General features: G+C 37.3%; 1 protein-coding gene across 29 annotated transcripts in view; it reads right to left on the bottom strand.

Annotated features, from left to right (window-relative positions):
• Positions 1-26040, bottom strand: part of CAMK2D (calcium/calmodulin dependent protein kinase II delta) — a 329207-nt gene that overhangs the window by 37665 nt on the left and 265502 nt on the right. For 5 of the 29 annotated variants that reach the window (XM_004009602.6, XM_060416698.1, XM_042251128.2 and 2 more), the window contains 9 exons: positions 25323-25406; positions 16632-16726; positions 13852-13974; positions 13523-13606; positions 13039-13081; positions 9680-9717; positions 5393-5452; positions 3155-3196; positions 649-697 (listed from right to left, as the gene is read on the bottom strand). In XM_004009602.6, coding sequence (XP_004009651.2) covers positions 649-697; positions 3155-3196; positions 5393-5452; positions 9680-9717; positions 13039-13081; positions 13523-13606; positions 13852-13974; positions 16632-16726; positions 25323-25406 — 618 coding nt within the window. Of the gene's footprint in view, positions 1-648; positions 698-3154; positions 3197-5392; positions 5453-8269; positions 8303-9679; positions 9718-13038; positions 13082-13522; positions 13607-13851; positions 13975-16631; positions 16727-25322; positions 25407-26040 lie in introns of all 29 variants that reach the window. The other 24 variants (XM_042251127.2, XM_060416705.1, XM_060416718.1 and 21 more) reach the window with 9 other exon arrangements.

Raw genomic sequence — 26040 nt, 5'->3', positions numbered from 1 at the left:
TAACTTCTAAAACTACCCTGAGGCCCCAAACAAGAAAATTAATTGCCATTGTGTGTTTAGTATGTGTGTGCAGAGGCACTGAGGAGATGCTAGTAAGGGCACAGGCAAGGACTCCCATGTGGAGCTAAGAGAACCTGTGAATGGAGTGAATGGCAAGTGAACTGAATGGAGATCGAGAATATGGTGGGAAAGTGCACGGAAGTCTAGGTTTAGGAGGCTGCCAATTTCAGAATTTCACTGAAGCCCACTTGAGACCACTGAAAGTTTAGGAAAAACGGTTATTCTCATACTCCACTTTCAAATATAAGTTATTTCCTAGTCAGGCATAAATCTTTTGTATTACCTTTTAGACTGATATATTTACAATTTGATATTATGATCCCAAACACTCATTACTAGTTTTACATCACAATATTCTTGAATATACTACGTGTTATATATTGTTTCAAGATAGAGAAAATAATATAATATGAAGAAAATTGACAAAATCAGGATATATAATTAAAATAATGTACTTATTAAAAGACAAGTATTTTTGTGTTTTAGAATAGGCCTAGTTCCTAAACTTATTAGTTATTTGAAATAAATAGTTCTCTTCTGATGTATATGTAACTGAGTTGGGATTTTCTATTTCTGGTTTAATCATACCTTTCACATCTTCATCCTCAATTGTTGTATTTGAGCTCTCAGTTGACTCCTGTTGAGAAGAAAACACATTTAAAGTTGCAAATCATGAATAGCTTGACTTTTCTTTGTTAAAAAAAAAAAATTGGCGAGTGATGTATGTATCATGCAAAATTCTTCAGCAGGCTGTGTGCATATGCTGACATGCAAATGGACAAATCTGTTACGTGGTCTTAACAGAAATAAAATGCCAAATGCTGCAAACATTTCAAAAAGGAGGACTCTGGTTGCCTAACCCCTGAAGCATGATAAATTGAGGCGATGTGTAGACGCAGCCAAAGTATGCAACTTATTTTAAGAGCCGTGTCAGGACGTGCTGTGTTACAGTGCCCCATAAGGTGTGCTTCCATAAGGACTTATCAGAAGTTGAATATATCAGCTTAATGGATTTGAACCTTAAAAGGAACATTATCTCCCCCAAATAATTAGCAATCAGTCCCCTCTTTGTCTAAGGCACGACATCAAGCAGTAAATTTGTAAGCTATTTATCGGCCTGACTTCTTTGTAGAGAGAAAAAGCATTTCATTGAGTCATTTGATGAAAAAGTTAAGGGTAGCACTAAGAAAAACTGAAAGTGCTTTTGAGAAGAATTTCCATGTTTGTGATCAGCACAATGGAATTATATGAATAATTCACTTTCAAGGAAAATTAATTTTTTTCTCACTCATTTCTAAATCAGAAACTGGCTGTTATTGATAAGAAACTTGCTCCCATTATGAAAAGACAAAACTATTTCTTTGTAAAACTACAAATGAAACTGCAGGTTAGTAAGCACACTTAAATGGACACTGTAGCTGCCAGGATTAAGATCTGTTCCTTAAAATGGTTGATAAATTTTTTCATTAATAACATAGTAATAAAATACTTCTAGCAAAGAAATTTAGTAATATTCATAAGAAAGAGACAATTTTCTACTTAGGATGATTAAAGGCTACTACTGAAAAAAATTGGAAACTTCTAACCAATAGATATATGGTCAGTGATGAAAAACAAATTTTGGAAAATGATGCAAACATTCAGTGCACTTTTAGAGATTCAATATTCAAAAAATGATTTATGTAACTATGATATATAATAGTTACTCCAAAGGGACAGACTAATCAAATATATATCCAGAGTCTCCACACACACAGAACCAAAGCCAAGAGTCTTCATGCGTTTCTTAATGTGACCTAGCGTTCAAATTTAAACTCAAGATGAGGGTAAACCCATGCACTGCAAAAATAAACTAATTCATGTAAGCAAGAAATATCATGCAACAGCGCTTACAAATGACAGAGCTAGAATTATCGAAGTGCCCGCTCCAGCTGCTGGGCTTGGTCTTTCACTTGCTAATGATATTGAAAATAACTGTTCTTGTGTGTGATGCTCCTGACTCTCTGGAGTCTTTCAGGGGCTTTAGAACATTTAAGTGTCATGACTCTAAACTACATCTCATGTTAAGGAATATAACACTTCATTTTTTTTTTTTACTTTAATGATTTTAATGTTAACCAACTAAATGTTAAATCAGAAGAACTGTTTTCTAAGACTTTAACACTGTTGATAATAGTAAGGAAAAGTAACCAGCGACTATACTTTAAACATTTGAGAAAGATCTGATGAAGTATTTATTTCCTTCCCTTAGAGATGTAATAATGGATGAGAAGTAATAAAGTGAAAAGATGGAATACATTCAGAAACTGTCTCCTTTCATCCTACAGATGTGTACACAAGTAGTGTAATTTAGTTAATATGCTGTGCAAACAATTTACAGTGAATAGGAAACACTTTCAGGAAAAGTTTGGATTAGCCAAAAATTTCATTTGGGTTTTCCCATACCATCTTAATGGAAACCCGAATGAACTTTTTGGCCAAATGAAGAGTTAAATGTCTGTTTAATGAAATGCATACTTCAACAAAAACAAACATACTTCACAAGAAGTGAAACTCCCTGATTCTCCTTAAATTCGTGCCAAACAACAAAAACACCACCAACAACAGGGAATTAAAAGAAAAAAAAAAAAACACAAAACACTATGACAACAGAATAAATTAAACTCAAAAGTAACATTAAATTTAAACAAATAACTGTAAACTCAAGTTTATTTTTTTCTGAAGACAGTGGGATGACATAGCAAGAAATTCTAAAATTTCATGCAGAATACATTTAAGATACAATGCACAGACAGGCATGGAGGGAAAAACAGATGGAACTGCTTAAGATACACAGTCATCTCGACATAAAGACTTATTAACTGGACTTTTCCTGACTAATGGTACCATTCATTTCTCTTTCACGATGTCATTCATTTTTGTTTTGAAAGAAGTATGTGTATCGTTCCAGATAAATTAGGCCCAAGAGAAAGTAAGGTAGAAAAGGGTAAGGATTTTCTATCCTAATTTGAGGTAATAAATTAATTTTGCTTTGAGTATTTGATGAGATGTGTAATCTTGTTAAAGCAAGATGATGTTGATTCTTTCTGAATACCTTGTTTCCATCAGGGTTGTGGATTACAGTAGTTTGGGGCTCCTGAGTGAGAACAAAATAGAGAAAGAAACAGTTCGCATTGGTAAGTACATTCTTAACTAGTGCAGGGACAGAGCAGAGTGAGCCAGCTGACACAACTAAATAGTGACAAGAGCTTAAGCGATGCTAACTACTGTCAGAGGCTGCAGCTGACAAGATCTCTGAGGAAAGATCTCCCTGGTGAGCCCACGAGATACAGTGCTTTGGTACGCAGCAGCAGCATGCAAAGGACCTTATTCGTGATCAGCAGACAGACAAGGCTTTGAAGTTTGGAAACCTAAAGAGGCACTTGCTGTTTCACAAAGTCCTATTAACAGACAGAGCTTTCCTTTCTTCTCTCACGACCTGGTAATATCTGTCCCATGGGAACCTGGCACTGGAGATTAGAACTCTCTGAGATGATCTCAGATTGTCTGTGAAGACATTTTTCAGCTGTATTAGTCGGAGAACCAATCGTGCTGTCATAACACACAGAAAAATACTCTTAGAAAACCTAGAATCATTGGATCACACTTTAAAAAGGGCTATTGTAAGGAATGTATTTCAAAAGTCCATAAGAAATTATAAGGAACACTGAAAGGGTTCTAGAACTAATCATATCGATCACTATGATTTGAGATGTATTGCTGTTAAACTGTTAGTTGTTCAGTCGTGACTGACTCTTTGCAACCCCATGGACTGTAGCCCGTCAGGCTCTTCTGTCTATGGAATTCTCCAGGCAGGAATACTGGAGTGGTTTGCCATTTCCTTCTCCAGGGGATCTTCCTGACCCAGGGATTGTACTGGGTCTCCCGCACTGCAGGTAAGATTCTTTACCATCTGAGCCACCAGGGAAGCCCCGTATTGCTGTTAAATCCCATGTTAATTTATATGTAAGAAATTTCTGCTTTATAGATTATATACATGGAAGATTTGTCTGTGAAGTCATGCTTTTCCATGAAGAAAATACTATTATTTTTCCTACTGTTTCTACTAGAAAATTGAAGAAATATTCCCAAGTGGAAAATAATAGTTAAATAACTGGTATACAAAAAATATTCAGTGTCTATACATCAATGGCATGTTTGGCACTTTCATTACATGATGCCTTAGTAACTGGGAGTTACTGCAACCCACAGAGAATGTGCTTCAATCAGAAGCACTCTGCCCCCTCAACCATCTCACTGCCACCAGTTTATGCTGCAGTACTTTGAAAGCATATTTACTGCTTCCTTTCTTCCTTTCCTTGGCTAGAGGTGTGATCAACCTGTTTTTTTGTTAGTAAGTAATCTTGATGAGTCTGTCTTTCCTTCAAATGCTTTCAGGTTGAGCCTTCTGGTTAACCTTAGGTGAAATAATCTCATAACATTATCCATTCATTTGAAATTAACAGTACAGAGGACAGTTAAAAAAAATCAAAAACATTTCTGGAACTCATGAGTCAAAACATGGAATAGTTTGGGGGATATATTATGGAACTAAGTATACTGAATGCTATTCAGACTTTGAATTTTAACTAGATAGGGTCTCACAGTATTACACTGATTGAGTTGTTAATAGTATGAATTTGGTAGAAATGGACAAAACTCATGCCCATTGATAATTCAAAGCTCGGAGCTATGCAATTTCATTCTCTGGATTAAAGTGAAACAGTGATAATTTAATTTAAAACACAGCAAACAAAAAGCTTTAAATTATCCAGTGCCTCTTTATCTCAGAAAGTGAGGTCTTACAAAGCCCTGTTGTCTTAATAAGAGAGAAACGGGAACTCTGAATAAGGTCTACATTCACTTTTGTCTAGCCATAGTCCTCTTAGCTCTTCCTGATGTCAACATATTGTGTCATGAAGAGAAGAAACCACAGCTTGCATATCTACAGCTATCATCAGAAGGAGAGCTGAGAGAACCAAAGTGCAGTCTACTGTATTTCTAAGGCAGCATGCAACAGTTGTAACTACAGAGACCACAGCTATCATCCATATAATGGTCAACAAGGAAATGAGATCATCTCATGTTAGAAACACACTGCTTGACAACTACCTTAACAAAAAGAAAAGAAATGAACTTTTTTTCATATCTTACAAAGCAAAAACAAGAACAAAATCCAAAAAAAAAAAAAACCAAAATAAAATATATACGTATTTATAGAGTGAAAGCAAATGAGAGAAAACAACAAAAACAGTAAAGAACTTAAGAAGGGTTACAAAGAGTCCAGGTATACCAGCGCCGGGGTAGGAATATTTTCTTTGGGGCTGGTTACCACGTTGGCTTTGTTGTTTATCTGTAGGTATGCAGAAAATAGAAACAGAGATGCCTTAAACCCCTTGGTAGCCAATGTCTCCGTACGCAGCATGTCTACATGGAGATATAGACATGGAAATAAAGAGCCACTGAAGATGAGTGTGAAAGACACTGTGATGACTGACAGGAATGGTGGTCAATTCTAGTCTCCGATGGTTGCACCCAGGCGAGGACCACATCTGTGATGGTGGAATGAAAAAATGGACTTGGCTGCCTTGGCTGAGCCACCTTAGCAGACAGACAAGAGCTGCTTCAGCAGAGCTCAAATCAAGTGTCAGAGTATGAAATGAATGTAAACGTTTTCATACTCTTCAAGTTGGATTCTGTTTCCCAGCTTCCAATCGTTCTCTGTTATGAGTACATTGCTTTTTTGCATTTGATTCTTGAGCCTGAAGTCACATACAGACTTTCTCTGGAAAGCCATCATCATTTTGTTTAGTAGGTATCCAGTGAAAAACTTAGATCTTCTGAGGAAATGCAGGCTTTATAATAAATTTCTTAAAATGATAAGTCTGGGTCTCCTTTTAAAAATACATCTTCAATTATAAGTGGGCAAACTGAACTCTTTACTATGTGCTGGATGCAAAATGACTTTATTTTTCACAGTCGTTTGAGAGGAAACACCATGCATTCTGTCAAAGTGCTACGGCTATTGTTGAAGACTACATTGGCCATACCATTCATTCCCTTGCTTTAACATAATTGGTTTTGACCTTAAAGGAAGATAATTATCACTACGGAATCCACGCTGTGAAAACAATTCAGGGGGGTCAATAATTATTGTAATGGCCCACAGAGAAGACTGTTGACAAGTGGCAACTTGAAATTGAGTTTCAAGTACTTGATTAAGTTTGGGTACTAAAGAATCAAAGACTAATAATCAACATTCATTTGAACTCATGCATGACAACTTACATTGTGGTTATCAAACAAATATAAATTAACATTCATTTCTTGCACTGTATTATCTATTTTCTTTACATATTATCATCTAAAAAAACATGCCATGATTGTAGTATAAATATACTTAAGGATTTAAAGAGAAAACATTCTGCATAAAATAATACCAGATGAATACTTATGATCAGTTATACCAATTTAATTGTTTAGACTTTCTGGGAATCCTTTTTTTTCATATTTTATACCTGTGGATCATATTTAAGGTAATGCCAAGAGGAGGATAGAAGTTTCAAAAAATTAACTTGGGTATGTAATATTTTTTGCTTTTCTATTCATTCCTATGTGTGTGATTACTTGGTGTCAGTACTATTTAAATAAGCTATAACACTGCGCTCGGTGACATGCAGGAAGAGAGAAAACTTGGTGCCCTTTACTGAAAAACTATGAAACCATCAATCTACATTTTGTGGATAGTTTAAATTTTTTCTTTAAATAAAAGTGCACAGAATTTAACATAAAATTTGTGCAACAGCCAAAACAAAGAGATAAGAGAGAATGGAGTTTATTAAAGAGGGGTCAAAATTCAGTATTTACTTTGGTATAGAATATATAAGAAAGGGAGAAGGATACACATGCAAATAATTTCCTATTTGGGAAGATCGTTGGCAAAACACAGCTAACTTATCAAATGATCAGAAGTGCTCACGATTAAAGCACATGTGTATTTAATATACTACATTTAATTTATATCAGTGGTTGCAAAGAATGAAAGGAATATACTGAGATATTTTCTGTTTTGAGATATGAGACTTGATTTTCTTCCTAGGATATGCTTGTCAAGAACTATTTTGTTTTAGTGGAAATGTTCCGTGTGCACACCTCTGCACACAGAGTTATCCGTACAAACGCACATCCCTCAACACACACACACACCCACACATGCGTTCACACACAGCATACACACACTGTCATCTCTTCCAAACGAAGCCCATTCTGTCTGGACGGGCTGTCCTTTATTGTCAGGCAATGAATATGTGCCTCAACCACCACTTTTGCTTGTGTTTAAATGTACAACTAAAAACTTTTGTTAAAGATTACCTTAATGATTTTTTTTGACTGTAGAAAATCTTTTGAAGGTTTTTATAACATTAATTAAAAACAACAGGATAATTCCTAGGTAAAAGGTTAGGAGTACTTCCTTTTAAAGGGTTGAATATCAAGCATGGGCTCAACCACAGCTGCCTTTTAAATATACAAGAGCTCTGGCACTTTTGTCTGTGAAATGTATTTATTTTGTATTATGGACGCAGAGTATCATTTAAAAAATTAAATGAAACCAATATTTAAATGATACAGTGAGTTATTCTTATGAGGCAGGGGCAAGATATTCCTATTTTTCAGGTGCTGAGTTCATTTAGTTTTGAGGTTAATAGATTTTTTTTCAAAAGGTGCTTAACTAGGATGGGTCCATGGTAACATCACTTTCATGCTATTTATAGAACTCCATGGTGGATGTATTATGGTTTATCTAAGAATCACTGCTATTTTAGTAACCATGATTAACTATTTAAAGGTAATCCTACAGTAGTTTTTCACTTTTCACAATAATTATAGACATTAACTCTGTCATAGTCTTCAGTTTTATAAAAAAAATTGCACTGTTTTATAAAAGACCCTTTAATAATATATGGATGACAGTGTAAACTTTTTACATATTTCAAATATTCCATTTCAAGGAAAACAATAATTGAAGATGGGTACTGTGCTTTGATAGTTAATTAACATTAACTTGTAATGGTCCTATACTTTCTCCACTTACACTAACTTAGGTAAACAAGACTAGTCTATTCCTAAGTGTGAATTTTCACAGAAGGAGAAATCTGGCAGAGATCCTCACCATCATCTGAACACTCGAACTGGACTTCCTTTTCTGAATTGACCAGTCAAAAAGAAAGGAAAAGAAAAAAATATGACCGGTTGAATTTTTAAAGTATCAAAGCATGGAGCACAGAATAATTTGTCTTTAAAGAGGAGCTGTAAGTTGACTGGAAGAAAAAAGTTCTGGAAATGTTTCTTTCTATGTAAGAATATTAGTGAAAATAAATTTCTTAATAGAAACTATGAGCTCTGCATCACTGAACACCACAGAAAAACAGAGGTGAATAAAACATTTGGAAAATTTAAAATAACACATTTCCACCAATGTAACACTGGGAAAAAAGCAGACATCAACAGTCATTACTGAAACTTATGTTGGATAAACTAAGCAGAGGGAAGAGAATATTAGACTGAGGAAAGGAATTAGGAAAAGGTAAACGCCATCCTAATGGGAATCACAAGCGCATGATCATCATAGCTCTGGAAATTCCCAGGTCACACACAGACAGGTGGTGAAGAAATGACTGGCCGTGAACATAAGTGACAGATGATATTCTCTGTTCTATATTCAAAATGAACGGACCACTTGACTTTGGGTCAAGTTCAAATGTTAGAAAATTAATTAATTTCCAAGAACGTTGAAGGGTTCATGAGGAATGTTGGCGTCTGCCATTGGAAGAGAAAGAAAAAGATTAAAGAAATAAAACATTGAGGTAATACTCTGGAAAGATAACAAACATAATTCATGTATAAGGTTACATTCAATCAAAGGTAAATTCCCACAGGAAAAAAAAATAGCATCAGTAGAAAGTAAATTGTATTATTTTGTTTGGAAACCCACAACTTTTAGAAAGTAAAAATACTCTGCTGCTGTCTTTCTTGGGAAAATGTTCTAGTATTTGTTCAGAGTATTCATGTTAATTCTGTCTCAAAATCTTAGGACAGAAGAACAGGAACAATTAAGACCTTTATAAATACTGTCCAAGCAGAGAAAATACTGTTTTGAATTTTGATTTCCTAGACCTGATTTGTTTTTTTAGTCTATAAAATTTAGCAGCCAGAATTTTAAAAGAACACAACATAACTCTTTGGAAAAACATTTGGTTTTCATGAATTTTCAGGTCACCATGACAGTTTGAGGCTATAGTAAAGCAGACAGGATTTACACGCTCAATTTCTAAAATAATGCCATATAAAGTATTGTTTTGTCATGATTATTTAATATATAACAAGTAGAAAAGATGTAGCTTTTCTTGGTATAAATATTAGTCATTTCTGTATATTAAATTATTTTATATTTCATTCTGCATCCTGTATCAGGAACTGTAAAAAGTATGAGCTACAATGACTTAGAACTTATATTTAACATTTAAAAATGATCCAGCATCTGAGAGTCAGAAATGAGTTTAGGAGCACCTGTTTAACTTACCTTAACTCCATCTGGTTTCTTCAGCAAACTCTTGGCTGCTGCAAAATGGGGGTAAAAATCAGTTTAGTGAGTTATCCACAGAAACCCGCAGCCAGGCAACAAAACAGGTTATCGTTTCCTTCTGCTGCCTTCCCTTATTTACGGCCAACATATGCCCGATTATCAAGGTCACACTGATGAGCGCGAGCTTATAGGACACTGAAATACAGTATCACTTTTCTTGGTCTTGTCACATCAAATTTAGAACTGAATTCTTATTTAGTTCATCGAAAATAATTGGACACTTTGTCGGTTACATTACTGGACTTTATTTCACAGTTGGTTGCGAAAAGGATACTGGAACTTTAACTGGACTATACTTTGGTAATCCAGAAAGTTGATTTCAAGTCTTCAGACATCAGCTCACAGATTGTATTACATGTTCATTCACACCAAAGTATGGTGGCCATGTCAGTTCTGCCACTTAAGCCGCTCTTCCTAGAGGTTTAAAACTCATTTGTGAAAATCTGCTCTGGCTAAATGGCATTCTTTTTAATATGTATATTTGAAATCAGATCACTTTATTTTTATAAAAATATTATTAATAATAACTGTATTTAAAAGGAAATGGTATATTATTGGCCTAGAGCAAATATTTCACACTTAGTGTATGAACTTTAAAAAAAGGTATTTTTTTATGCATCAAAATCAGAATACAAAGGCTTCATAAACAAAAGCCTTTTACGTTGAAAAACTAAAAATCACAAAGTTGAGGCAAGAAAGAAAACAAAATGAAATCTTCAGAGAATTCCTAAAGTACACGGTCTTTTATGAGACTTCACTTTTTGGGCGGGAGCGTTCAGCATTCCTGTTACTGAGCTCCTTGAGTTTATTAAAGAGCAATGCTGTCCTTTCAAAAAATATACTTATGAATGGGCACATACAACAGAGCTGTCAATGACAATTAGTAGATCAAGTTTAGAACATTTATAAATATGCAGGATAAAGTACACATTTATGCTTCAATTTAATGTTAATTATACATATTTAAATATATCAGGGTAGAATTTGGTATCTGAAGTGGAAATACCTAGCTATGATAGAACTGCATGAACATGTAATTTCCTCACATCTGTTTGATTTGGGCCATTATTTTGCTATCACGTTGGTACAATTTTAACTTTAAAGATACAAACATGTTAATTTTATTTAGCTTTTAGCAACAGAGCTATTAATTTATTATTAATGAGACTGTAAGAAATAGTAGCCTTAGCACTAATACTGTGTGCCTGGAGCTAAAAAGCAGTATTAAGTAAATCCTGTGGCAGTTAATACATTAGAAAGCAAACTCAGAATAATTAGAATTGCAATAGCAAGCAAAGAGAAGACAATGATTTGGGGTAAGCAGCGATTTGGCCTGGGAGATGCAGAAATGTCCCTTTTGGTTACTATTTACCTTACCTCACAAGAAATACATTCCACATAAAGGGAGAAAAGAAAAAATAAAAACAACTTTATAACCATATACTCATGGACAAATTACTTTAAAGAGCATGTTTGGTAATGAAACACAATGAATACTCAAAAGTAAAACGCAATATAAACCACAAGGTGTAACGGAGTCTAATGTTATTCAGTTGGTTTTGAAGTGATGGATTAAAAAAAAAAAAGTTTGCTTTTCATGCTAAGACATTCAGAAACGATATCAAATCCACATATTAGTCATGAGTTTTTAGTTTACACGATGATGAAAGGAAAACATGAGGTAAACAAAAAGCTTCCATACATGGGTGTATATATTAATAAAGGCCCAATTTATGCCTAATGGTGTATTTGAAGCTGAAACAAAATATACAATCTTAATTCTGAAGTTTTTTTCCCTGTTAGTCAGTCTGTCGTCAACTATATATACCATACCATCCTACTTTTTAGTGATTCACTAATTATTGGGCCACAGTGAAATATTGATTTATTTGAGTATAGCATATATCAGTTAATATTTAATGAGATGACATTGAATTCACCCATATAAATGTCAAATATATTAATCAACTGTTCATAAAACAGGTAACTTGACAGCAGTAGTAACAAGTTTTACTGCACCAAACAAACTGGACAAAATACATACAACTGACTAACGCAGCCCCTCAATTTGCAGCACTACTCATTGCATCGTCACCATTGGTGTGGTTTAACAGGTTAGTGAAGTCTTTGAAAAGCCTACGAAATCACATTATTTACAATGGGGGATTAAAGGTGACCACCTAATAAAATGGTAAACAATAAACAGAAATCGGTTGAGCGGCTTGGAAAACATGATCACGTTATGGGTTGTCACCTGAGATCACTATGACACGCAGGTGAGGTGTGCGGCAGGGATAAAGCTCTTAAGACATAGCTGGGTAACTGGACGCTGCACAGCACTCTCATATAGACAGTAAGCAAACGAAAATGGTGGTATTTTTGGTACAACTGTCTGACAATGGTTCCAAGTCTAAATAGCTAAACAGTAAGTTTTTACCAGTGCAGCTGTCTTAATGCTTCAGTCCCTCCCCATACATAAGACTGATTAGCTTTTACCAAAATTTAAGTTTTGGAAACCTGATCCTTTGAGGTAACCCATCAAAGAAGGGGGGCTCCAAAACTCAATTTCTGGAAATAGTATAAACTTTATGTCAATTCTGGAGAGTCACACCTACAATAAAAGAAAGAGTTTAGCTTCTTTCAGTCTATTATTTAAACAAACTTATTTTTACCCGGAAACCATTTCAAAGAGTTTATTACTGTGGGATAGGTTCTTTGTAAATTCTTAAGTTTAGATACCTTTGTAAGTTGTAATCATTCTCACAGCATGCCAACATACTACACTACTGTAATTTCAAAAGAACTTAGGCCTAGGAGAACTGGGTTCCTCAATAATGGCCTTCTAAAAATCTTTCTTATTGGGATTCCCTGAGAGAATGAGACACATACAAAAAGACACTATTCATAGTTATTACTTTATGAGATATCAATTAATACTACATTCAAAATGCTGAGCTTCAGGTTGGGAGAGTATAGTTACAAACTGTGTCAACTTCAGCATGGAAGACAGCTGGGTTTTGAGCTCTGCTCCAGCGCTGACTAGTGGCGGGGCTGCCGGGTTGCTAGAGGGAAGAGTGTAGTCATGGGCTAGCTAACACCTCTGTGAGGCAGCACCCACGTAAAGTCCAACATGGCAACTTGGAAAATACTCGGAAAACAGGTGTGGAAGGAACCCATGCCACCTCTTTGCCATCCCTGAACAACAGTGTTTTATGTAATCACTAAAAATTTTAAATTCCAAAAAAAGCTACTAGAGAAGAGAGGAGGAGAAAGAGCAGAGTTCTTAACACATGTACCTGAAAAATTCCTCGTAGCCAGCATAGTGGTCAAGATGGCACCCTGTCAGAGCAATAAGAATATAAAATTAATGCTGCTTTTGCAAGTCTTTAACGTAACAAGTAAGTGTTTTTGATAACAAGTCTTCTCCTAACCTTATTTTCAGTCAGGAGGTTTTGGTTTCTTTTCAGTTTTTGGTTTCCTCGGAGTAGCAGGCCTATGTTTCTTACAATAATGCTGGGACCACCCTGGTGGGTGCAGCCAGGTTCTGATTATTAATTTGCACAGCTGTTTTTCACTGAGTGGAGGGATCGCATCACCAGTGATTCTAGCTCTTCAGGGTAGTCTGAAGTCCAGTGATATTACACTTCCCCAAGACCCAGAAGAAGAGTTTTGAGGTTTAAACATTTTAAAGCCCTTTTTAATATAGTTCTGTTCCTCATATGGAATCCCACTTCTCACTCTGCCAAACTTCCCTCCACACAAAAAAGTAAAATTTCTTACCTTTAGTTTTCTTCTTGCATTGAATTTCTTCAAGCAGTCTACAGTCTCCTGTCTGTGCATCATGGAAGCAACAGTAGAACGTTGCTGGGAGAGGAGAAAAAGAAACTTAATTGAGGATATTTAAAAGATATTAAGCATAACAGTATCCTCAACTTCATCAAATTTTTATTAGTGGTTTCTGCATCCATCCGATGGACTTGTAAGTATTCAATTACAAGAGTTTCCTAATAATGAAAGACCGATTTTGCCAAGACTACTTGTTAAAAAAAAATCAAAGGAGAGTATATTTTTCACTGCAGCTCTTGGGGTCTTGGGGAACTGTCACTTACACAGATCCACGGGTGCTTCAGTGCCTCTGAGGCTGTGATGCGCTTGGCGGGGTTGATAGTAAGCATTTTATTGATGAGGTCTTTGGCTTCAGGAGTCACGGTGTCCCACTCTGGCGACGGAAACTTTAAAAACACAAGTTTACAAAGAGTTTAAAAAAGAGATATACTCAGTGGAACAGAGAAGAGCCAAATATACTAATCATTTCCTTAAGCAGTGTGTTTCTTCATAAATTTACTTTTTGTAGAAGTTAAATTGTATCTACATGTAGACAAACTTTTTAACTTTTTAGTTTATATTGGAGGATAGCTGATTAACAGTGCTGTGATAGTTTCAAGTGGACAGCAAAGGGACTCAGCCATAGGTATACATGTAGCCAAACTGACAGAGATATATATCTATTCCCTCTCTATGTATGTATCTATATATTAAGATATTGAGTGTAACTATAAGGGACAAAGATGTACATCAAATTGCCATGTTATAACTAGTGATACATTTCTAAATTTGAAAAAACAAAATGAATCTTCTAGTCCTCTAAAAAATCTTTGTTCAATCTGCAAATTCAATTTTATGCAATCTTTCTCATAACTACTTATGCAATTTTACAAAAGTCAATAAAGCTGAGTTGTCACACCATCATGCTACTATGCCAAGGTTCAAAATGATGTATTACATACTTCCATATCTCGTAAGCAGTAACAGCAGAGAAAACAAAACAGCTTCAATTCCTGTTCCAAAATGGACCTATTAATTGTCACTATTTGGAGTACAGCAGTGAGATGAAATTTGAGACTATAAGTGCCCAGCAGGATTTCATTTAATACCTCAAGAAGGTTAATCTACTTAATTATAAATTTCATTAAAACTAAGTTCATGAAAGTAACCAACTCATAACTTTTATTAGTAACCATGTATAGTCATAAAGTGATTTATTTTAAATTTCTGTGTAAACTTTTTGTTGATAACTATGTTACCTCATATTCACTTAATAAGCATATTTAGTAGAAATATTATTCTTGATGGGTTAAGAATGCATATCCCACTGGTTTCTAACAAAATATTAGGTTCTTTTCCCAGCTTATGAATTTTTATAGACAATCTTGAGAAAAAAGCCATTGTCTCTGTGGCCTAACGGACTTCAGCTAGTTCACTTTTAGGAGCCACGTGTGACATGTGATGTGCAACTGTCATTTGTGATCACGTGCATTTGTGATCCACTGGCAAAATGAAACACGAGAAAAATGATACTGACTCTTTAATACTTGCACATTTTTGCCAGTTTAATAGCTATCATTTTAATTCCAGAAGCTTCCATTGGCCAGTTGTAAAAACTTGCTAACCATCAGGAACTACTGAGGAAACACTCAAGTCTGCTTCTTCATGACGTGGAGATTTTCTGACAACAAATGAGGGCTGAATTCACCTAGATAAAAGTGGGTCCTTCTCTTATTTCTCTATTCACAAAGGCATTTTTTTACATTCACCAAGCAGTGCATGTGTAGAGGTATGTTTTTTGGGTGAGAAGTGGCAATGTTAGTGACTCAGTCATATCCTACTCTTTGCAACCCCACGGACTGTAGCCTGCCAGGCTCCTCTGTCCATGCAATTTTCCAGGCAAGAATATTGGGTGGGTAGTCATCCCCTTCTCCAGGGGATCTTCCCTACCCAGGGATTGAACCCAGGCCTCCTGCATTGCAGGCAGCTTCTTTACCGTCTTGAGCCGCCAGGGAAGAGGCGAAGCCCCTGTCTTCCCAGGGGGTTCCTAGTTCTAGTCTGTAAAGATGGTGAATGCTCTAGAATGGCCAGGTAAATCACAATTTGGATTAGTTATGATTAGTCTGGCTGGAATGGAATGCTTCAAAATCATAGATTTTAAACGTCTGTGATACATCCATCTCTCTAAATGTTACATTTAGTCAGGAGAGTCCATGATGCCTGATACAATATAATATAGCTTTCTCATCACTTCTCTCTTTACCACATTGCACTCTTGACTTGTGCTCACAAGGTGGACCCGTCACTGCCTACCACTCAGTCAGCCCACTTAATAACACAGAAAAGCATCTCCGGACCTGCATTCTGACTTCCCGAGGGCTGTGTGAGGGAAAATCAGAGGAAGTGGTAAATCATATTTATCAGAGGAGAGAAAATTACACCAAAGAGCACAAAGCTAAGCCATAAAGACAAAGCAGTTAAGGCCTTACTCTTCAATACAGACCTTTTTTCATATGCCTAGTTTCAAATGTTCTGATTGTATATTAAATGTATTGGAACTGTGATTTTTCAATATTTTTCAACTGTGAAAACCATTCTTCAAATGAAAGCTTTCACAGAAGCTCAATGGATAAACAAAACAAAACCAGTCAAAGCTGACATAAAGGAACAATGTTCTATTTGATACATGGATCACTGCAAAATATTTTTAACATATAATTTTGCAGTAAGCATTTGAAAATATAAGTCAGCTAACAGGTAGTAACAGTAACCACTTCTAAAGCAAAAATACTTTAATTTTTATATATTTTAAAATGCACTAAGATTTAAAACTTTGACAAGCAAGGTACTTCCTTAGAGACTTCAAACTGTTTTCCTTTCAATTTTATGAAATAAAGGGCTAAAGGAAATAGAAACTAAATATATATGTTACATGTCTTATTCTTTTTTCCTAAAAGAGAGGAAAATAATAAGGGATATTATTAAAATAGCAATGAAAAATTTGTTTTTTGGTAAATAAAAAAACAAACCCTAATATAAAGCTATATGGATATTTATTACATACATCATAAGCTCCAGCCTTGATCTGCTGATAGAGTCTGTGTTGGTCTTCATCCCAGAATGGTGGATATCCAACCAGTAGAATGTAGAGGATGACTCCTGGAGGGAATGAGCATATTAACGCAATGTTAAGTCACAGAGAAACCAAGAAGTTAAATAGGGCAGATCCACAATGATATTAAGCCACGTCCATTCAAAGACAGAAAACTGGATGGCTGGTAAACTTCAGAGACATGTTATGATGCACTCTGAAGTGTTCCGTGGAGGGTGAACGCTGTTCCTCCTTTGCCCAAGGACTCTGACAGCGTGAGAGTCCAATGCACGCAGCAGAGGACTAATGCTAAAGGTGCACAGCAGAGCAACACCTAACTGTGAAGCCCACCTGCCGCTGCGGGTGAGGCACTTGGCCTCCCTGAGCGCTGTGCACACACGATCTCCTGGTGCTCTTATCGATTTAGATACCATGTGATTTTAGTCACTTTAGAGGTTGACATTTAAATACGTAACATGTTATTACTTCCTCTTAGTCATTTTGCTAATTAGGACATTTTGTGGAGCAATGGTGCCCTGGTTACAGATTCATGCTCTAAATATCCAGGGTGCCTGGGAGTGTGGGTACCATATAAGAAGATGAAAATCCTTTCCTCATCAATGATCTTAGTCTTCAAAGATAGCTTCTTCAATAAAACAACTAAACCAGTGATACTACAGGAGTATATACTACAAAGAGGGAAAAGAGAAGACTGAAATTGTGCATAAAATCCAAAGAGTTAAATGCTCAGCTTTTAAGACAATTTAATACCTTTTTCATAGATATGTAATTATTGAGAAATTGATCAATACCTGATTTAATCTTTAAATTAAACAAAATTCTTGTATCTGGAAGTTTTTAACTTGCCCTGAAATCGAATCTGAGGTTTACATGTCTCCTTGGATCATCCTCTTTGTCATCATATGTCCCTTCCTCTACTCTTGAAACATTTTATGCCCTGCTTAAGATCTTTCATTTCTAGCCCATTGTCCCAGAGGAAAGCCTGCCATTGCGCTGCTGTCTCCTGCCTGCTTTTCTCTTGCCGAGTCACCAGGGAAGCCTGGGAGTGGTGGTAAGATAGGCGACATGCTGCCTGGTGGGCCTGCATCTCCTGTCTCCCAAAGCTGGTCTCTTCATTACCTTTACTGTTAGGGACACCCTACATATTCATATGATAGACACTGTTGCAGCTAAGATGACTTTAAACAAGGGTTTAATCACCCTAGGATTTTCTAACCTGCTTCAGGAAGACCCACTTCAAAAAGCTGATCATGATCAGAATAAAGCATTTTAAACAATGTTCTTAAATAAAAACCCAACAATGCTTTAAAATCAAGATCTAAAGGGACTTCACCACAGTGGAATTAAAAAAAAAAAAAAAAGGACAGTGCAGAAAATCAAATACAATATTGGCACCTTACTTTGCAATACAAAAATGTTTTTTTTATCTTTCACTATATCACTGACTTAATGTTCATTCATTTATTTTCATATTTTTCCTATCTGATTTAACAGATGCATTTAATGATGATAATAATTAGGATGATGAGTGTCTGGATGCAAGTAGAAAAGAGGATATACCTAAGTAGCTTTAACCCTTTTCTATGGTTTAGCGGGTGAAGAAGAAAATCAGCTTTGCAATGGAAACAGTCTATAGTCATTTTAAAATACTCATTTCTCTAATAAGCATCTGGAGTTAGGTTGTTATAAAATTATAAAATAGAGCCACATCTGCAACATTTAGCATTCTGGACCTGGGCACGGCCTGCTTCTGAAGCTTTGTTCTTGTGAGTTACGTCTACTGGTTGACACTTGGTGTGGTACTTTTCTGGGAAGGGAGACTCACAGACATTTCATTCCCTAAGAATCAGCACCCACTATGTTAATAAATGCTCATGATTTGTTTGATGGATGCCTACAAAAAATACACTTTAAATAAAATAATAGCATAAATATAATAGCTTTAAAAATACTTTCAGGCTACAAGACACTATTGAGCAGACGGATGTGAAACTGTCAATTAGAGACGCGGGTTTGATCCCTGGGTCAGGAAGATCCCCTGGTGTAGGAAATGGCAACCTGCTCCAGTATTCTTGCCTGAAAAATCCCACGGACAGAGGAATCTGGTGGGCTACAGTACACTTGGTTGCAAAGAGTTGGACACAGCTGAGCATAGTTCTATTACGCCTTCCTTAGTCTAAGAATAACTTATTTCATCAGCTGTTTGGCTACCCTGAGATCTGGCTCATAGAGAAAAGAGAGAGTAATTAGTTTTTTCCTTCTTTAATAATCAGCTTTCAAATAACACATTGGTTCCCCAAACATCCTCCAAAGGCCAGGATTTAGGTTGCATTTTGACTACTATTACTGAGTGCAAACATAAATTTAAAATTTTAATCCATCACTGTTATTTTTCCTATTTATCTTCTAACTGTCCTATCTTTAATCAGTTGAAGGCACTTCCAAGTGGCTCCTGAGTCCTGTTAATACAAGTTCTGTAGCCTTTAATAGTTTCTGCTCTTTCTGGTTTCACCAGATGCTCTTGGATCATTACTTTCCCTGATCTAGACTTGGAATCAGCCACTTCTACTCTTATGGTGGCAAACAGTATACAGAGACCAGACTGGGAAGTCTGAGGTGTGCTCTGTTGGAACTACACGTTTCTTCAACAAATAAATGGAGAAGCAAGGAAAGAGGAGTGAGAAGAAGAGGGGGAGAGAGGAGCAGACCTTACAAATAACAGAGACTTAAGAGACCAAGCTGATAATGAAATTATGAGACAAAGGGGCAAATAGCAAAATTACTACATATTTGATTATTTTAAGCAATTACTATTACATGACATTTAAAAATATTTCTATTATTAACATGTTCTTTAACAAGTCATTTTCTTTTAGAGGTATTCATTAAAATATTATTATTATAATATGACATTTAAAAATATTTCTATTATTAATATGTTTTTTAAAAAGCCATTTTCTTTTAGAAGTATTCATTAAAATATTTATAGATATATTGATATGACGTTTGGGTGTGACTTAAATAATCTTGGTAGAAGACTGAGTCAAGTGATGAAGAGGAAATAAGATTAGCCATCAGTTCAGTATACTACTATCCTCTCTGCTTTCGTAGAGATAATTTTCTGTAACAAATTTTCCATAAAAGCTGAACTATTTGACACAGTCCACTTCATATAACATTAAAAAAAAATGAAAGTTAAAACAAGTTTTCATTATCTTACGTACACGTTTGTGCTTGGAATACGCTAAGAGATGTTTGATTAATAAGAGTTGAGAAGCACTGATTACTGATTAGGTAGAAAGACTATATTATCAAAACTGATTTTAATAAAAGCTACAGCTTATAATCACATCAATGATCAAAACATTCTAAAGGCTGTTCTTACGAAAAAAAGGTGAAGCAGCAATGCTGAGAAACTCTTGAGAAGTCAGTGGGAAGTTAACGGAGCAGTCTAACAAGTACCCATTTCAAATTCTCAAAAAGTAAAGGGCACAGCACGAGCTTATGTGCAAAATGCAGGTGGAGTCTGGAAATTAACTAGTGAGGGATAGAACAGCTTCCTTTTATCCCTTATGCAAACCCAAAACCAAAACACAATTCAAATGGGGGGACCTAAGGGGCCAATGATGGGTAGAACAAAGATCCAAAACGAAAACACAATTCAAATAGGGGGACCTAAGGGGCCAATGATGGGTAGAACAAAGATCCAAAACCAAAACACAATTCAAATAGGGGGGACCTAAGGGGCCAATGATGGGTAGAACAAAGATCCAAAACCAAAACACAATTCAAATAGGGGGGGACCTAAGGGGCCAATGATGGGTAGAACAAAGATCCAAAACCAAAACACAATTCAAATAGGGGGGACCTAAGGGGCCAATGATGGGTAGAACAAAGATCCAAAACCAAAACACAATTCAAATAGGGGGGACCTAAGGGGCCAATGATGGGTAGAACAAAGATCCAAAACCAAAACACAATTCAAATAGGGGGGACCTAAGGGGCCAATGATGGGTAGAACAAAGATCTAAAAGATCAAGGCCAACAAGTTAGCAAATTATTTTTCAGATGATGAAAACTATTTCTACCATGTGGTAGGGCTGGCAAACTGAGAGGTTCTCTGGCATCAGGCTAAGGTGAATGCCCATGCCTGCCGGGCAGGAGGGAGGGAGGGTGCCAGGGAGAGCCTGTGTCCATCTGTCTGGCAGTACAGCAGCCACGTAAGAACACAAGCATCTTGCTATTTGTTCTTTCAATTACTTTAGGGAAGCCAGAAACTGATAATTGCCAAAGAAATCTCCTGATAATTATATAACTTATTATATAAATTTAAAGATAAATGTCAATCCCCCGACCCATAAATGGTCCAAGTGTCTGGCCAATAGAGCTGTAGATCACCTGTTTGCAATTTGAGCTCTACTGTGTAAGAATCCTAAATCTGCTGCCCTGCAGGAATTCCCAACTAGCTGTGTTATGCAGCCCAATGGTGGTGTGCATCAGAAAGTTTGTGGAAATGCAAATTCCTGAACTTCATCACAGAGAATCTTATTCAGTGGTTTCATGGGTGGGTCCCAGAAAACTGTATTTTTCATAAGCACTCAGGTAGGTCACCTTGAAGCATGTGGTCTGTGATCCACAGTTTGAAAAATATCAAGTCAGGGAAATAAATAAATACTATATCTAGAGAAGTATCCGAAAGTATGTCAGTTCAGAATAAGAGAATGTTGGTAGAGATTATGGGAAGAAAGCTCCAAGGGTTGAAGACTAATGAAGACGTGGGTTGTGAGGGATGAAGGTAGAGAGCCTTCTAAATGTGAGGCACAGCTGGATGGTCCAGTGTAAGAGCCACAGAACTGGTGAAAGGAACACATGGTCCAGCAGGCTTGAGATTTCACAATGGCAAATACTTTCTTAAAAAGCGCTTGATGCTGACTTATTCCAGCTGAAATATGGAAAGGCTAAGGCTGAGAAATAACACAACTGCTGGACCTAATCTGGCCATGAAAGAAAACAAGGAACACATCCTCCTAAGATTTCAAAGGTTTGTTACAAGTTACAATATATTCTGGGACAGCCACTAGTTTGTTACTACTCATAACTGTTCTGATGTCTAATGCAGGTAGAGAAGTAACAAGACAAGCTGTGCGTCCACTATGTTTTCAGACTTACATTTATTATTTTTTAAAACCAAGATGTAGAAGGAAGTTCAGTTAAAAACCAGTCATTCAGTGACATCTATAAACAACATTTGCTCACCCCACTATGGAATTATGGAAATACCTATATAAGCAAGAAAACGATCTAAATCAACTTACTGTTGCTAATGGCAGAACACAGGACTATATTCTTGCTTCATTAATGTCTAGCATTTACTTTCCAGTAATGGACTAGTAGCTTTCAAAGCCCAGATATAAGTCAGGCTATATTCTGTGTGAGATCATTAAAATAGTGGGGATAAGTGTTTTAAATTTTCTGTGTATGGATTATTGTATGTTTCCAATGAAAAAAATGCACAGATTTCTTTAAGCCATTATACCAAAACTGTACTTCACTCTGTTCTATGTCAACTGCCCAAAGGCAGCTATGGTTGAGTACTTATAGAGTTTGATTCACAAAGATTACTTGCCATTTTGCTAAATGGCTTATTCTGTATTTCCTTTCTTATCTGGGTTATCTCATTTTTTCACCATACTATCTAATGTCTACCTTTGCAAAGAAGTAGTTATTAAGAGCTAGTGTTCAGGGATGGTTGAAAAAGAGATTCTCTCAAGAACTGTCATTACCTAAAAGCAGTAAATAAAGTGTACATTACTTTGGTGACTATTACAATGGGAATGAGAAAAGGTGTACCATCTTGTAAGTAAAGTGAATTTAATGTAACCTTCAAGACATATAATAAAATGATAAAACTATTCCAAGCAGCAGAGACCCAGAAATGTAACAAAAGGCATAAAAGTCTCTTATTATGTTCTAGGTAGTGGGTGGGTGGGAGGGTGGGTGTGTGTGGGGTGTGTGTGTGTGTGTGTGTGTGTGTGTGTGTGTGTGTAATTTCTCGCAATTATGTCACACTATAATATCTAAGACACTTCTGCAGTTAACTATGTGATCCCAAGGACATTTTTCAGCATGCAATTAAAGCATGCCAAAATTTCTACAGAAAATAAGGGTTGGTGGCCCTAAATAGGGCAGGCTTGTCACAAAGGGATTTGGCTGTTAGTAAAAAATTTAAAAAACATGTAAAAAGAAAAGGTAAGGAGATAACGGAGCAAAATGGAAGATAACTCTACCCATGGGAAAACGAGCTGAAATCTGAAAGATGCCAAGTGGCTCTGAGTTTCTAGAGTCATTCATGAGATGTGTGTGTGTAAAAATTCCTCTTGGTAGTTCTAGGAGGCAAGTACCATTATCATCACCATTTTAAAAGCGGAAGCTGAGATACCAAGACTCACTCTGGTCCGGACCTGTCTGTACCACACCCTCTCTTCAGTGCTGGGTACCGCTCTAGCTCCCCCGCCCCAATAAAACCCATCCGCATCTGTCAGTCTCTTAACAGATCTGTGATGGAGGCTGATTTCTTGCAAACAAAATATTTTGAGTTATCTGCCATTAACATGTGGACCTGAACAACAGCGTTTTGTGGCAATGCTCTCACCAGAAGGATTTTACAGCTCCTGCTTAGGAAACAGTCTCAGGGAGGAAGACAGAGCTTGGAGCTCACCTAAGATACTACCCTTGAAGTGACAATTCCAACTTTTCAGAATAATAGCTGTTTGCATTTCAAATTGCTTTCAGTTCAGTTCAGTTCAGTTCAGTCACTCAGTTGTGTCCAATTCTTTGGACCCCATGAATCGCAGCACGCCAGGCCTCCCTGTCCATCACCAACTCCCGGAGTTCACACAGACTCACGTCCATCGAGTCAGTGATGCCATCCAGCCATCTCATCCTCGGTCGTCCCCTTCTCCTCCTGCCCCCAACCCCTCCCAGCATCACAGTCTTTTCCAATGAGTCAACTCTTCCCATGAGGTGGCCAAAGTACTGGAGTTTCAGCTTTAGCATCATTCCTTCCAAAGAAATCCCAGGGCTGATCTTCAGAATGGACTGGTTGGATCTCCTTGCAGTCCAAGGGACTCTCAAAAGTCTTCTCCAACAGCACACTTCAAAAGCATCAATTCTTCGGCACTCAGCCTTCTTCACAGTCCAATTCTCACATCCATACATGACCACTGGAAAAACCATAGCCTTGACTAGACGGACCTTAGTCGGCAAAGTAATGTCTCTGCTTTTGAATATATTATCTAGGTTGGTCATAACTTTTCTTCCAAGGAGTAAGCGTCTTTTAATTTCATGGCTGCAATCACCATCTGCAGTGATTTTGGAGCCCAAAAAAACAAAGTCTGACACTGTCTCCACTGTTTCCCCGTCTATTTCCCATGGAGTGATGGGACCGGATGCCATGATCTTTACAAACTCTAAAAACCCTATTTGACCCTCATATAGTTCTATGCTGCTGCTGAGTCGCTTCAGTCGTGTCCGACTCTGTGCCACCCCATAGACGGCAGCCCACCAGTCTCCCCCGTCCCTGGGATTCTCCAGGCAAGAACACTGGAGTGGGTTGCCATTTCCTTCTCCAATGTGTGAAAGTTAAAAGTGAAAGTGAAGTCACTCAGTCGTGTCCGACCCTCAGCGACCCCATGGACTGCAGCCCACCAGGCTCTCCTGGCCCTGGGATTCTCCAGGCAAGAGTGCTGGGGTGGGGTACACCGTTCTGTGAAGGTGAATATTTCTGCTGTACAGGTAAAGAAGCCAAGTCAGTGCTGCTGAGGAGGTGGGGTCAGCTGGTGCAGAGCAGACTTGAATTTGGGCACTGTGCTTCTAAATGCTGTGCTCGTCTCACATCTGCCTTCTTAGGTGTGGAAGTGAATAAAAGCCAAGACACACCCAGCTGGAGATCACACACCAAGTTGTTGGTTGTACTAATAATACAGTGTCAGAAGCCTACAGAGTTAGCTCCTGCCCAGTAACTCCAGCAGAAAATGTTTCAGAATATCCCGAAATACCCCTTTTATATCAGTCTCCCACCAATTTGAAGTGTATGTTGACACAGAAATTCTGCTATAAAAGCTGTGGTGGAAACTCCCCATTCTTTGAGCCTACACAGGCTATGTTTTGATTAGAGCTTGTTGCTAAAGGCCAGGGCTAAACCAGAGCCCAGTCCCCACAGGGCAATTTCACTCTTTTCCAAGAGTCACTCTTTTTCTGCTAATCCCTGCTGAGCACCTTGTGTTGCAGACAGGACAGCTGTGGTCAGGGCTCCCTGGAGGAGGTGAGAGGATGGGAGCATAAACACCACGCCCTCTGTAGAGGACACTCTATGGCCCTATCTCAAAGTGCCTCCTGGGCCTCAGGCTTCAGCATCACCTGGGAACTTGTTAAACATGCAAACACTCCTGTCCTAGACCTACTGAATCAGAAAACAGCAATCTGGTGTAACAGGCTCTCCAGGCGACTCTGTTGTAGGCTAAAGTCTGAGAACGTAACTCTTAAGTTGATTGCTAGAGAGCATCAACCTCAGATTTGACAGATACTATTTTTATTATAACAATAGTGGTGCACTGCAAAATTTGCATGAAGATGATTCCTTACCGCATGCCCACATATCCACTGGCTTTCCATAAGGATCTTTACGTAAAACTTCTGGAGAAAGATATCCAGGTGTACCAGCAAAACCTAGGGAAAACAGATGTTAATAAATGAAAAGCAACTTGGCAAAACCGATATGAAATGGCAAAGGAAGGAAGAAAAACTTCTTTGGGCTTCTGTATCTGTTGATCTGCTTGTCAAGATAAGACAAGGCTCTTAGGGAAATAAAATAACGTGGACGAGTTTCTCTCTGTAGCAGTCTTAACATCAATCTGTCCTGCATTGTAGCTAATTAGAAGAAACACACCCCCTCCCCACCCCGCCCCACAGCATAGAAAAACCTTTCTATGGTGCTGCACAGTCAGTGTATATACTTCAGACTACTTGGTCAGCAGTTCTGATTCCTGTTCATGTGGAAGTTAAAACTAAACCTGTGAGAGGGTCAGAACATGCTACCGTATACCTGGGAAGAAATTAGGAGAAAACTGCAAAAGATGATACTTATCACGATGCCTACATAATATATGATGAGAGGCTGTTGCTGTTGTTGAGTTGCTAAGTCGTGTCTGATTCTTTGCGACCCCACAGACTGTAGCCCGCCAGGCTTTTTTGTCCATGGGATTTCCCAAGCAAGTATACTGGTGTGTGTTGCCATTTCCTTCTCTAGGGGCTCTTCCTGACCCAGGGATCGAACCTGTGTCTCTCACACTGCAGGCGGATT

This window comes from Ovis aries, chromosome 6 (assembly GCF_016772045.2).
Source record: "Ovis aries strain OAR_USU_Benz2616 breed Rambouillet chromosome 6, ARS-UI_Ramb_v3.0, whole genome shotgun sequence".
NCBI lineage: Eukaryota > Metazoa > Chordata > Mammalia > Artiodactyla > Bovidae > Ovis > Ovis aries.
Note: the sequence above shows the minus strand (reverse complement) of the source record. Positions and strands in the feature narration are given on the sequence as shown.